The sequence below is a fragment of the Lygodium microphyllum genome, chromosome 20, assembly GCF_053477565.2.
Source record: "Lygodium microphyllum isolate KBCC chromosome 20, Lygodium_microphyllum_v1.1.10, whole genome shotgun sequence".
NCBI lineage: Eukaryota > Viridiplantae > Streptophyta > Polypodiopsida > Schizaeales > Lygodiaceae > Lygodium > Lygodium microphyllum.
The window spans coordinates 67,596,890-67,612,413 of record NC_141154.1 but is presented as its reverse complement, the minus strand read 5'-3'; the positions used below and the strand labels follow the sequence as shown (position 1 = coordinate 67,612,413).

Genomic DNA, 15,524 nt, shown 5'->3' with positions numbered 1-15,524 from the left:
TCAAGATCACAGTAGACAAAAGTATAACCAGTCGCCAGGTAACGTCGTCCAATGATCCATGGTCTCCAAAAAAAAAACAGTAGCAAAGCCGAAGTCAAATCTGAGATTGAATCCTTTCAGCCATTTCCTCATTCTATGCCACAGTGGCTGAATTGCAGGGCATTCCCAAAAAAGATGCTTCTCATCCTCTCGTGTCTCTTGCAGAGGGGACATAGAGGGGAAACAGAGAATCTTTTGGACAGCCTTGATATAAGCGGGAATTTCCTGAGTAATAATCTCCATCTGAAGCAGTTCAGACGATACGATGGTGTGATATGCCAAACCTTGCGGATCCTCCTTTGCCAGGTGCAGAGTGATGCATGTGGACAATGTTTCCGCCATTTCTCACTCAGAGTTAGAGCAATTGCTGGGGATGGAGGAGCATGATCCTTCCTGTCACGGCATTTTATCAGTTGTTTGTCAGTAGAGCTTGTTAATGCCAGCAGTGGGGGGCAAGAGCAGACAAATGAAGTGTGGGCCAATCCTGTCTCAGACAGGTAAATATTTTGCTCAGCCATAGAATCTCATTCTCCAAGAGCCCAAATTTGATCTTGATGTCCTCCAATGTAAGCCATCTGTTCTGATCAGGCAGCCATAGTTGAGTCCAGAATTTGAGCCCTTTAATTGACATCGACTTGGCGAGCGTGCGATTGGCTAAAATGGGGGTAGCTGGGGGGTCAAATGCGAAGGGGTTATACCAGATTGATGAGGCTAGGGAATAGTCGCCTTTCCGACTAAATTTAGTAGACCAAGAAGCTTGCGAAACTATTAATTGCCAACTCCTGACTAGTGCTTGGGCTAAAGGGGACTGAGGAAGCTTGATAGGGTCCTGATAGCAGCACACAATATCTTGCCAGGCTGCCCCCGCCCATTTCTGTCCTGAGCCTTCTATCCATGTGGTAAGGATGGTAGACCACGGTTGCCCTTGATTCATCCTGAGAATCAGTTTGAAGGTGAGTCTATTGGCTTTATCCATCAAAGGCTCAATCCATGCACCACCTTCATCTCTCCTGGCGGTAACATAATCCCAACCAATCTGGGATATGCTGGTACCATTAGGCTTTCTCCACAGAAACTGTCTTAACAGCTTCTCGATTAGGCCCCAAGATGCTTTGCTGAAAGAAAACAAGGATGCCATGTAAACTGTCAGAGAAGAAAGAACATTCTTGATGACCGTGAGCTTCCCAGCCAATGTGAGGGGGGCACTAAACCATTTAGAGACCTTCTCCTGAATTTTACCCCCATACCATTGAAATCTTTGCCGTGTTGTCAGACCAACACCAATCGGTGCTCCTAAATACCTTACCACTTCGCCGGGACTGATAACCTTGAAGCCATAACCAAGCATCCACTCCTGGGGTCCCTCCAAGTTAAGGGGGAGAGACTCAGTCTTACTCCTGTTTATGATGGATGAAGATAGTAGAGCAAACTCATTGAAGGTGTCCATAAGGGCATCAACTGACTCTTTCTCCGCAGCCACAAGGGATGAGCTATCATTTGCAAAAAACTGTGAAGGTGAGCAAGTGCCATCTGGCAATGGCATGCCTTTAATAACCCCTTCCTGGACTTTCTTATCAATTGCACGAGCAATGGATCTGTGATTAATGCAAACAGAAGTGGAGCGAGTGGACAGCCTTACCTAATAGATCTCTTAAGAGGAAAGGACGTGGTTAAGTTACCATTGATGCTGATGGCTGCTGTAGCATTCGTGAAGAATGATGTAATCAACCTAATAAAGGTTGGCCCGAATTTAAAGGCCTCAAGAACCTTCCTGATGAACACCCAATTGACTCTGTCATAGGCTTTGTCTAAGTCGATGTTGACTAAGACAAAATCTGAACTATGAGCAAGGGCCATGTCAATTGAAAGTACTAAATTTAATATAGCATCTTGTATTTTCCTGCCACTAACAAATCCATATTGTCTGACATGGACAATTCTTCCCAATAGGCTCTTGATCCTAAGAGCCAATGTTTTAGACATCACCTTATAGGTGAAATTCAACATGGATAATGGTCGCCAGTTGGAGGGTTTAGTGTGAGAAGGCGACTTGGGAACCAGTTTGATTAACCCCTGGTTGGCCTCTCTGAGCATATAGCCAGTCTTCCTGATGTAGTTCATCATATTCACCATATCTTGCCCACAGATTTCCCAGATTTTATGAAAAAGTTCAGTTGGCAGACCATCAGGTCCCGGTGCCTTCCTAGTTTTCATGCAAGACACTGCAAAGTGAACTTCCTCCTGCGTAAAGGGACGGTCCAGCAGTAAAGCTTCTTCAGTAGAGATAGGAGAAATTAATCCTTCTAGAAAGCTGCTTACCTTTGCATTATAGTCACGCGGCAAGTCAGGCTCTGTGCCGACAATGGAGGCTAGATGCTTTTCAAGGATTCTTGCTATTGTGTGCTCATCTGTATGCACGTTCCCTTCTTCATCTTCCATAGCAGCGATCACCTCCTTCCTTTGTTTGGCTTTGAGGGACCTGAGGAAAAAAGAGTTGGGGGCGTCTCCATATACCTCCCATTGACCCCTCAGGAGTACCTTCGCAGTCTGCACTGCATACTATTCTTGAGCCTTCAAGTATATCTCTACTTCTTTCAGCAGAGTTTGAGCAAAGGAGTCGTTAGGGCAATTGGTTATTACATTGAGAAGCTGCTCCCGTACCTTAACAACCCTTTCACCTTCTCGCCTCCTCCTAGATGCCAGTCTCCTCCCGTGGTCCTTTGCCACCTTAGTCACAGCAGACAGGCATCTTTGCCATCTGAAATCTGGAGGGAGATCCGGATCTCTTGCACTGTTCCAAGCCTGCTCTACTTTCTGTAGGAAATATTTATCCTCCAAGAAGGATACATTGAGGCGAAATGGGGGAGGGCCCCCTTGCGTCCTCCCTGTGATGACAACACGACATGCAATTAGAATAGGCAAATGATCTGATGAAGTAATTTCCATAATTGTGCGGTAGGTAATTCTCCCACACATCCACCAGGCACCCTGAGAAGCATAGAACCGATCAAGCCGACTCGCTCGCCAGGTTTCTTCCATGTGTTGGTTATGCCATGTGTACGGGATGCAGGTAGTGCCTAGGGCCAGGCAGGCAACATCCTTTAATTCACAGGTGAGCTCAAGCATTTGCCATGCATCAATCTCTTCCTGAAGCATGCACCTTGAACCATGTGAGTGGTCTGTAGGAAGACAGGTCATGTTCCAATCTCCTACAACCAATGCAGGGTGTTTATTCAGAAGATCTTTGAGCATACACCAGAGTTTGGCCCTTTGCACCGAGATATTGGCTGCGTATACAGAAATAAGCAAGATATCTTCACCCCAACAATCCACCTGGGCCGCTACAGCTGAACCATCTCCTATCTTCCATGCAAAGCGTGGTTTAAGCATGTCATGAACCAGGAGGATCGTGCCCCCTTTGCCTCTTCCCCTGAGATCCCAAAATACTGAGTACCCTTCAATAACAAAGCATGTTATTGCCTCTTCATCCATTTTAACCTCTTGCAGGGCTAAAGCATGTGGCTTATATCTCTTGACTATTCCATAGCATATCTGTTTACGGAGATTAGACCCAAGGCCCCTGACATTCCAGGACATCATTTTAATCTTGGGGGACCATCTCGAGTGTTCAGGCCACGACATCAGGGGCGTCCATGAGCTCATGATCCCCAATAGGAGCATAGAAATTCTGTCAACCATTGGCTGTCAAGCAAGACATTTGATTGACACCTTACCAGGGTTCTTGACTGCATTGCTCTTTTTCCCCTGAGTTTTGGGTGGTATGTTCTCCTTGTCGCTTGACGGGCTGCTCTGGTTGCTCTTCTGGGCTTGAGCACTAGGTGCATTTGCCTTCTCCTTCGAACTCCCTTTGTTCGTCTGCAAGGTCTGTGCAGATTCAGATTCCTTCTGTTTGCCTTTTTCTTCTGCCACCCTATTGTTTCCTTCAGCAGAACCTGATGCGGGCTATTGAGAGCTTTCGGCAGGGTTATTGTGAGTTTCTTTTTTCCCCTCGGGACCTTTCCCACCTTCCATTTGCTGCAGACATGCCTTTGCAAAGTGTCCACTGGCATGACATAAATATCAAGAGTCAGGAAATGGGGAGAATTTGAGACGGAGAGCAATCTCCATACCTGAAGTATCCTATAGTTGCAAGTATTCCGGGGGGTCAACATAGCGATTCCATAACACGCAAAAACGATGATCCTTGCGTAGCAACCCCCATGCATTGGTGACGGTTGGGGTATAGAGCACTTTGCCAAGGGTCGATGCGATCGTTGCAAGTTCACCGTCCAGCCAGGGCGGTAAATCCAGCATAGATACCCAAACTGGGCACTCATGGAGCAAGACTCCTTCAGGAGAGAAAGTTGAGGACCAAGGAATAGTATAAACCAAGTTACCGCGATAGCCCACTGAGGAGGCCAGAAGCCAATCGTGTTCAATCTTTGAGGCAAGAATAACAAGGTAAAAGCCTTTTCCCTCAAAACGGAACTGCAGCAATGTTGCTTTACTCTGATATGTACCTTCAAACCAGCGTGCAAATTCTTCTTCCACTGGTGAGCGACCCAAAAAATACAAGTAGGCAGCTGTAGTAAGCAGGTCAGCGTACCTCTGTCGTACCTTGTCAAGCGGGAGGGTGATGGCCGCTTTGTGAACTCTAGCGCCTTCCTGCATCTGGGCTTTGCATTCAACACTGCGCCATGACTGATCCAGGCGGAGAGTCCTCTCCACTTCAGCCATGTCCAAGGCATTCGATTTCAGAGCCTGTCGATAGTCAGGCTTCGGTTGTGTGTGCTCAACCTGCATGTCTTCTGTTCTCTTCCTCTTGCCTGAGTTCTCCTGCATGCATGTCGGGGGTGCACGTGTCTCATCAATGGGCCATGATGAGACTGCCGTCTCGTCAGGAGTATTATAATGCAAGGCCAGTTCTAGAACGTTCTCTCGTCCGTCTCCATCATGATGATTCTTGTTATTATAAGAAGTTAGGATTTTAAAAAAAAAATGCATGCATATTTAGCATAGTGACCTTAAGCAAGCAAAAATGTTTGTGTAAAACCTATGCTTCACATATAGATATGAAGACATGGATATGTTCGTACTTAACATACTATGCATAGTGTGTGCATAAGCTTGCACTTGCATATAACTCTATGCACACAATATATGTGCATGTGCACATGCATCTATGTAAATTTTTCAATCAAATGTACTTTGCATCAAGATTGAGTACTCGATGCCTTTTTGTGACTATACTAGATGCTCACAATCATCTCACAATAATATTTATTCTTAATCTTTTTAGTTATGTTGAGGTTTTACTCCTAGGTCAATTTAATGATGCCTTTTTGTGACTATACTAGATGCTCACAATCATCGCACAATAATATTTATTCTTAATCTTTTTAGTTATGTTGAGGTTTTACTCCTAGGTCAGTTTAACCTTGAGTGGTACAGTTGTTTGCCTTTCAAAAAGTATAAACACTCAATTGTTCAACAAACACATGACCATCTAAATTGAATATAGCTTTACTCAAATATTTTAGTAGCAAAAATGGAACTAAAGGCTTTTATTTTGTGATAGCTTGACACATTCTTGCCGTAATATTGAGTATATATGCAAAAACACATACACACACATGCATGTACAGATTCACATGCAACTTGCAAGTACTCCACATAAATACATATTTAAAAAATATTTTCACTCCTCATAATGGTCCATACATAGAAGATACATCATGTGTGTAGATTGGCATGAGCATGTGCCAATTAGGTGATTGGTCCAGTATGCAATGTGATTAAGACCTCCATAGAAGTTCATGTTTTTGAGACTTGTGATGGAGCCTCGAGGGCATGGTTAAGGCCAATTAGAACAATGAGGTCATGGGGAAGATTAGGAGGCTTCAGAAGGATGTATGGCTAGACTCAATGCCAATTCCATAGATATCGATATTTGATAGGACTCATAATGGTGACTCCTTTGGGAGGTTGTCAAGTAGTTTTTTAAAATTGCATTGGTTGGTAATTAATCTCAAGAATGAAGATCAGTATTACTGTATGGATAGCTTAACACCTTTCAACAAGCAAGTCACGGGAAGGTTATAAGACATAAGTGAGGTGGGTGGTTCCTAGGGTCTTTAGGTTTTGGAGGTAAGCTTGATTGGAAGGCCGTGTTCAGGGTATGGTGCGAACGTTTGAACCACGATTCTCTCGAGGGGATCCAGCAACTCCCACTCGAATTTGGTGACAAGATGGAAGAAGAAGAGCTCCATGGTTATCTTCGCAAACTCCATGCCTGGGCAGATTCGAGCACCTTGGCCGAATGGCAAGTAGGCAAAGCTACCTCTCCTCTTCTCGAATCGAGAGGGATCGAACTTCAAGGGATCCGGGAAGTATTGCTGCCCTAAGTGGGTGTAGCGCAAGGCGAGATGGACCTGCAATATTCATCAAACCATTAACATAATATCATGCCAGGAATCCATGGATGACTGCGTTCTTGAATTGCATATGCTTAGAGTACTGTTAGATGCCATCCTAGTCCGAATTGCATGCTTTTGATTTGCTGATGCTCTCACATGCAGTCTTTGGACAATTGGAGCACTTGAGTAAACACTTGCATATTGGGCTGATTGCTAATATATGCTATCATAGTTTATGCTAGTACATCGTTAATCATTCCATCTTCAAAATCAATTCATGGTTCAATGTAGCAGCTAACACTCACAGTTGATGCCAGGCTCACAGTTGTCTCACGCACATGCATATCAGAGCACGAATCTAGATTTTACACTGATATGACCTCGTGTGATCATATTGCTTATGTTATGATCTCAAAACTCAATAATAATCTGCAATGTATAAGAAGAGATCATCTGGCGCTCTACCTTCCAACCCTTGGGGATGGTGTATCCTTTGAAGTGGACGTCATCCTTGGCTTGCTTGAACAAGGCCGACACGGGTGGACACAAGCGCAACCCCTCGCTAATCATACACCTCAGTAGCTTTATGCTTTTCAGATCGTCTCGATTGACTACCTTCTTGGAAGCTGCCAAGGCATTGCACTCTGCAGCATCAATATATCAAGTAATCAGGTTCAGTACTGGGACATTAGATATTGACCAAAGTTTAATCAGTGCATTTTTCCCTAGATCAGCGGATCATACGATGGGATCAGAGAGATAAATGGACAATGATCCGATGGGATCAGAGAGATAAATGGACAATAACTAACTGCACATTTAAAGATGAAAGCCAACAGGAAAAGGAGGACAAGTTATGTACATTAATATTGTTACTCTGCATACTGATGTAAACATTGACGCCTGTGTACACACACACACACACACACACACACACACACACACACACACACACACACACACATATACCTGATCTGAGTTGAGCCAATATGATGGGGGACATGGACAGATGCTTCAAGGTCACAGCCAAGGCCGTAGCAGTGGTATCTTGGCCAGCATGGACCATGAGGAGCATGTTCTCAGCTATCTCCTCCACACTGTACAGCTCCCCTGTCTCCTCGTCCTTTGACATGAGCAGCAGGTCTAGAAAGCTGCTCTCCCTGATCCCATTCTGATGGTCACCATCATCGTCATCCTCTTCTAGCACCTGGTTCTGCATCTCTTCGACGGTTGTGACAGTACTAGACCGGCGCCGCATGAGCAGCTCTTCCCGTCGGCTATTGACCTTGCGGAACATGAAGTTGAGCAGCACCCCTCGGGCCCTCTTGGCCTTGCCAAAGACAGTCCATGGCAGGTCCAGGGGCTGTGATCCCAAGCCTGCAGTGAAGTCCTCGTAGTGCGTGTGCAGCTCATCTAGCTCCGGCCCTGGCTTCAAACCCATGAACAGCTCTGCGTTCAACTCGAAGGCCAGCTTCTGAAGTGCTGGGAAGGCGCGCATGGTTTTGCCTATGAACAGAGATACAAGAAGAGAGAGAGACACAGGAACAGACAGACAGAGGGAGTGGGAGTTGTAAGAAATGATGGCTGTCCAGTCCAAACCAATATATATTATGTATTATACCTATTATGCACTGATATGTAAGACTTAAAAAAATTTAAAGAAGAACAGGGAGAATCAAGTATTGAATTCAGTGTTTTTTTTCCTCCTTCTTCAAAGAGACTTGACATGTTGAAATTCAGGTTGAGATGATGATGATGATGATATCCCAATATTCCCTATGGCTACATATGATGCCAAGCAGAACCAGAAGAAGAAGAAGAAGATGATGATGATGGTAGTGGTGGTGGTGGGGAGAGCTGGCTATCTATTTATTATATGTATCTCTCAAACCATTTATTCTTGGTTGGAGAGAGAGAGAGAGAGAGAGAGAGAGAGAGAGAGAGAGAGAGGTGTGTAGATCTGAGTTACCTGAAGTACAGGGCCACTGAGGGCCTTGGAGGTGGCACAGGACGATGCCGTCGATGCGGCGCGTGAATGCGCGCAGGGTATCCGCATTGAGGAAGGAGTGGATGGCGCGGCGGAGGCGGCTGTGGGCGGGCCCCACCACCATGCTGACGGCGTGGCGGCCCTCAAGCTCCCGCAGGGACCGCGGCCAGCTGCTCTCGAACAGGCGGTTCTCATTGCGGAGCACGAACTCGTGCGCCTCCGGCTCCAGCATCACCACCGTGGCAGACCCCAGCAGCGAGCTGCAGAACACGGCCGCTCCGCCGTGCCGGGCCCGCTGCGCCGCGTACCACGCGTCCGCGTCCGCCATGTACGGCAGCGTCTCGCCCCAGTAAGGCCACCCCATGCTGACCGGCGGCAGGGGCGGGGCGGCTGTGCGGTGCCGCCACAGGTAGCGGAGGCGCCGCCATTCGGCGGTAATGAGGGGCCACACGTGGACGATTTCGGCGGCCAGGGCGGCGGCTGCCGCCAGCAGAGCCGCTCCTGCTAGCGGGGAAATCGCTGCAGGGCCTTCGGAAATATTGGCTAGTCGGGAAAGGGCAGCTGCTGATGCTGCTGCAGCAGCAGCGACTAGGCATAGCCAGCCGGATTTCCCCATTCGGGAAGGAGGACTATACCCGAGCGTGCGCGCGCAGGCGAGAGAGAGAGAGAGAGAGAGAGAGAGAGAGAGAGAGAGAGAGAGATTACTGTCAGACTATTCAGGAAACAATTGACACGGAGAATAATGGTAACTGGAAGACTACTAAGGAAACAATTTGGAGAGAGAGAGATGATAATGGAGCAACTGCTGCTGCTATGGTGGCAGTGACAGCAGCTTCCATGGTGGCAGTGAGAGGAGCGCGTATGACTGCGAATGCCCCCTGTAAGGTCTTTGGTTTTCTGAAAATTCACACATACGCATATGTTAGGTGTGTTGGCATATGTTATATAGAGGGCGCATGCATACCAAATGATAGATAGATATCCGTATGGTAGGTGACAGCCCAACCATTGCAAAGAGCAAATTTGTAAGGGAAGTGATCGACCTCCCCCCCCTCCTCTTAAGAGTCAAACAAATCTTTTTATCATTGCAACATTGACACGTTTCCTTAAAGTTTGTGGTTGGAAGTTAGAATTTGAGGAGCTATGATAATGCTAGATATGTGTGTGTGTCTAATACAGAGATTTATGGAGAGAGAAAAAGTAAAATTTGTTTGAGTTTACATATATATATATATATTAGTACATTTTATGTTTTTTTTTTTTTGCTTTGTTAAAATTTAGGAAATTCGATTTGTTGCATATTCAAATTGCTAAATACTTGTGGTTGGTATTTGTTTAAGGAAACTAGTTTTTGCTTTAGTTTAAAGCAAATAAATTATAGATCCTATATCAATTAGTGCAAAACTTTTGTTTGAAATAAATAGTACAGGATTTTTTCTTTAGATGTTAAATATTTTTATATAGGCTTGGGGGAGTTTGCTATATGTATACCCTCTATATTATATGAGTTCAAAGTCTATTTATAAATATCATTATTTATGTATTTTAAAAAATAAAATATATCATATTTTTATTCAATTTGTAAATAGCCCTTTATATGGCATCCTTTTGTATGTAAAAAATGTGTGAAAATGATATTTGAAAATTCATTTATGCTGAATCCATGTAATATGCATAATGTTTATGAATGAAACCCCCCTTTCTCATTTTGCAACCCCCCCCCCCCCCCCCCCCCCCCCCCCCCCCCCCCCCCCCCCCCCCCTTTGGACGAAACTAGTATTCCTATGTAATCTTGATATTAATAATAGTCATAGACTTGTCCAAATTGAATATCGTCATTATAAATCAAAATTTCAACTATTAAACAAAATGACTATGATGATTATTATCCAAATTAAGTATTATTATTATGTATTCATTTTTTCAATGATAATACAAAATGAATATGTAGCATTTATTTTTAAGTATTTTAAAACCCTAAAATTTGATATACATTCAATCCTTATGAAAATCATATTTTGTAATGGCATTAGTATATACAATATGATTTATGCATGTACTTAGAATCTATTAATAGATGGGCAAGACCATATTCATTCAAAAATGAACTTATTAAAGAGATTGGAAGATATACATATATTTTTCAAAGTTTCTTGCGATTTTTATTTGAATTGTAATGTGTTTATAACCCTTCTCTAGAAGGATAAAACCCCCTTTGAAAGGTGTTATGGCCTTTAAATTTTAGGTTGATTTAACCCTATATAAATCCTTTGAGGAGGAATTTGAAAATTTGAATGATAATTTCTCAAAAACATTGTGAACAAGATTATGAATTATTGGGAGGCATTTTTCTTTCTTGCACAATTTTGAGAAGGATTTTTTCAAAAAAAAAAGGAGGTCCTATGATGAAGCAAGCTCTATCTTTTCATGATCATTGCAAGGCTCCCCCCTTGACCACTTAATTAATTACACCCAAACGCTCTAATTACTTGCCATTGAAACAAACCAAATTTTTTAAAAAGCTTGTCTAAAGTTGTTTTTGAGTTAAGTACACACAAAACAAGCTCAATATACACATCGCTGGCCATACATGTATGTATCCTTATAAAATCACATGTAAAACAAACCGACCACTTTAATATATGAGCTTGCTATCTTACAACGTGTCACAAAAGTATACGAAATGCACTTGCCAAAGGGAAACAAACCTATATAGGATACATAGAGCATGTGATTAATAAAGTCACTCATCTTTATATATTTCATTGGTCATGTCAAGGAAATCATCTCAAATCTCCATGTTCGAATTTCAACATGCATCTCAATTCACACTTCATATTTTATTTCTACATTTCTATTCAAATGTAAACATACTTCCTCTCTTCCCCTCAAGTGAGTATATAGTAACAATGCATTTTTCAACCTCGTGATCTAGATATTTTTCCAACTTCATCAAGATTGTGCACATGCGTAATTTACCCTAATTATGTCTAGTACTCAGGGGGCACACCTCAAATAGTGAAGTGTACCCCGTGTCAATCAATAGAAATGTTTTCTTATTTGAGGATTTTTGGATAAATTTATGGGTTTATATTTCCAAAAGGGCCTCTTTATTTCAATCTCCAAAAAAAAAAGCAAGTTTCCTTAAGGAGCCATTTTATTGGCTATAACATGTAAGTAAATGGGACTTTGTGATATCATTTAAACAAATGTGATATGAATATCTTCATAAAAGGTGCAACCCACAAGGTCATGTCCCAATCTTTTCACCTTATGACGATTCTCTCTTTTGGAAAAGCCCTTTAGAAAAACACTAACCTTTGGAAATGATTAAACACCTCACTCTTCTCCTTTGAGAAGCAATCCATGATTCTATTGTGTCATTACTATCAATGTGGCATAAACTTGCTAACATTGATTAGAGTTGCTCTTTAGGGCTCCCCTACATGTGAGTGAATGAGGTGTAAGCTTTCCTAGAGCAATCGCTTGCTCTTCCAATAGGTGCAACCACATAGTCCATACATAATGTAAATGTTAAAGTTTGTGGGACAAAGTAAACTTTTAGCCATTGCACACATTGATGCATGCAGTGTACTTATGTCACATGTTCCAATTCACCATAACCCTTGCATCATTGGAAACATAGTAGCCTTACAACATTCATATTGACATCCCAAATGTTAGCATCCTTTCAATCTCTCTAGCCTCTTGTTGAGTGACTCATGCCGTCAAAGTCTTCTAAATCAATCAAAGATTAAACCTCATTTGTAATCCCAATTGATCCATTCACTAAGAAATTGGCATCGTTTCCTAATACTTTGCATGACCCTTGGATCAAAGGTCACATGCTCTATTTGTTGAATTGTACCAAATCTTTATTCTATTATTGTTACTATAACTTAAAATAGAGATTTCTATATGCTAATTAAATAGAAAAGAACATCCTGGGTGCAAAATGGTTAGCACAAAAATGTGATCCAAAGCTTTAGAAAAGGCTTCCTTTAAGGGCCAAATCAATTCAATAGTTAATAAAATAAATCAAATAAAATGTCAAAGCCACTATACATGCCTATCTCAAATGGCCATAATATGGGGCTTTGATGGTCTCACCACCAACATATAGAAAAATGGCAACCTCACCTAAATTGGCATATTAAAATAGACAATCAATCGATGAAGTTAAACAATTATACCATTGCATGAGCTTAGAGGATGGAGAACACAAGTGCTTTTCTTGAACATTCTTCATGTATAAGAGGAACCAACATATAGAAATACCATTGCATGAGCTTAGAGAATGGAGAACACAAGAGCTTTTCTTGAACATTCTTCATGTATAAGAGGAACCTTTATAACTTGCACAAAAGGGTAATGGGAGTCATAAATATTTTCAATCATTTTTATGCTTGTAGATTTTGCATACAATTAGGCCTTTCAACATGACTTATCACATGCTCAAGAATACTCTCAAGCAACACATCACACATCTTTTGAATGGTAGATGCAAATCCTCGAATCTATCTTTCAAATCTCTCCTTGGCGATGTGTGGTTTCCTTATTGCACCTTTACCGCTTTTCCTACTACTTTACTTTCTATACAAAACCTTTTCCATATGTGCACATTTACCACTTTTCCTATCAATAGACTTTCAATACAAACCCTTTTCCATATACCCCCCAAAAATAAATAAATAAAATCCCATTGTTTAATTTTAAAAAAATTCATTCCCTTCTTAATGTCTTTGGATCCTTCACATTCTCCCATTTTCTCTTCTTCTTTGAGAGGGAAATTTCCTAAGCTCTTTTTGCAATGTTCCAATAGTATAGTGGTAGTTTTCCCTTTCCCAAGCTTGGGAGAGTTGAAATGACAATCATCTAAAGTTGAACTCGACAAAGAGATCGAGTCAATGGATGTGAAGTGGGAGAAGATAATAATGAGCAAAAGGAATAGTAGAAAAATATATAACCAAAAACCAAACAACAATAAAATGACTAAGATTAATAGTCTTTTGAAAAAGGATTTAAATAAATCTTTTTGGATGACATGGAGGAGTGCAATATATGATGGCAACCCTCATCCTATATCAAACCCCCCTATTCAACCCTTCTCCATTGATGTCCATGAGGAGGGAAGAGAGGAATACTCAAAGAAAATCCCCCATCCACTCTCCCATCAATCCTTCGATCCATCACCATTCCTACCCTTCATGGCACCTCTGTCACATGATGTGTCCTTCAGAAAAATAAAGAGGATTTGGTGTCTCTATTGATTAGGTTCATCATTTAACTTTTGTCAATCCTTAATATTTTCATTTTTCCACATTTATGGATTTTGGGTAGTCTATGTTCTAATGTTTTCTATTAATTGTTATTAACATGCAGAAAGGAAATGCAACATGTAAGCACCCAATTCACATGTGAGGCAAGTTTGTGGAGAGCATGGAAGGTTAGCAATGGCTATGGATTTGCATTAGTGGCCTCTCGTAATAGCAAGCCTAAGCTCATACACATGAGAACACCTAAAAACCCATGTACTATCTAGCATTCATTCAATATTTGTGACTTGTATATTTCATAGTTCATGTCTTTTTTTTTCTATGTATTTTTCTTGTTTGTGCATCAAAAAATTGTGATGGAAAAATCAAAGGGTAATAACAAAGCTATGCAAAATAATGAGAATTGGATCAAAGAATCCTCATAATGAATAATACTTTCATCTCAAAGGCATGAAAATTTGATAAATATGCATATGAATGCAATAAATTTAAAGTGTAGCACATGTGCTCGCATAGGTGTGGCCCTAGTTCCATGTGTCTAAGTCATTTCATGCATCAACATAGGCTTTGGAATGATGCATAACACTTGTTTTCATTATGATTGAGTACGGTGAGGCCATCCTCACTAAAGCTTGAAGTGGGGTCCTTGGCTTATAGTAAGGCTGAATGGAGCTTGTGTTGTTCTTTATAAAGTTTGCGTTATTTGATTCACCATAGGCCTTAGCTCCAAGGCTAGGGTGAGTCATACCTACGAGTTATGGGAGGAGCCACTAGAAGTAGAATTCATCTTTAAGCCTATGTGGATATACTAACATGTCACTAGAGTGTGTGACTCCTACTTGGAGTTTGAGATAGGACTAAAAAGTGCATCATTAGATGCTCATGGCTATGAGGTTGTGGGGGTTAGAGAGCCATAGTACTAGCATCATGTCCATTTTGGTCTTAATAGGTGGTGCATCTTATTGAGAGTCACCACAAATAGTTGACCAAAAGGCCACAGTCTAGGATACTTCAAGGTGATATCCTATTAAGTAAGGCTGATGATCTAAAGTGCCCTAAAGATAGCATGTCGATCCCATGTGGATTGACAAGGGATCTGATTTCCCATTTGACCACAATTGTATTTTATGTCCTTGCTAATGACATCATTATGATTGAATTTGAATTATAGTCGATTGGGAATCATCTATCTTATTATCCTAAGAAGGGAGGAACCTCTATAACATGCCCAAGACTCAATGTGTGTGAATGTGAATCTCCCTTGTGTGGTGTTCTTAAGATCATCCTAGAAGTTGATACCTTATCCAAGTCAATTTCTCAAATAAAACAAATGTATATTCATGTGGATATCATAAAGGCTCCAAGAAATATTAAGAAGATTTTCTTAAGATCATCCAAGGACTTGATACCTTATTAGTATGAGGGAAACCTCTCCAGTCATTCAATGTAAGTATTATAAAGGCTCATATGAACAACAAGAAGACATTCTTAAGATGATTTGAGAATTTGATACCTTAGCAATACAAGGAAAACGTGTTCTCTTAATCATGTGCTAATGTAATAAAGGTTTTGGATAAACGCTAACAAAATGCTCTAAACACTGGTCTTGTAGTAGAAATGCCACTTTTGTGGCAATTTGGACCTTAATTCCATTTGTCATCAATAAGAAAGGTTAAAAAGAAATGGTTTTAGGGAAATGTGATCAACACAAGATAGTGGTTGGAAAAAAAAAGGGTCAAAACAAGCTAGTAAAGCATGTATTTTTATGTTCATCTTTAAGAACATTTTCGTATAAATGTGAAAACT

The 15,524-nt window shown here is 41.5% G+C and overlaps 1 protein-coding gene across 1 annotated transcript; it reads right to left on the bottom strand.

Moving 5' to 3' along the window:
- Positions 1 to 5,625: 5,625 nt before the first annotated feature.
- Positions 5,626 to 9,473, bottom strand: LOC148018985 (cytochrome P450 716B1-like). The gene is made up of 4 exons (XM_087701494.1): positions 8,425 to 9,473; positions 7,425 to 7,961; positions 6,921 to 7,099; positions 5,626 to 6,470 (listed from the first exon to the last, which is right to left on the bottom strand). The coding sequence occupies exons 1-4, from the start codon at positions 9,056 to 9,058 to the stop codon at positions 6,174 to 6,176; spliced, it is 1,647 nt and encodes a 548-aa protein (XP_087557620.1). The 5' UTR covers positions 9,059 to 9,473; the 3' UTR covers positions 5,626 to 6,173.
- Between the last annotated feature and the right edge of the window lie 6,051 nt (positions 9,474 to 15,524).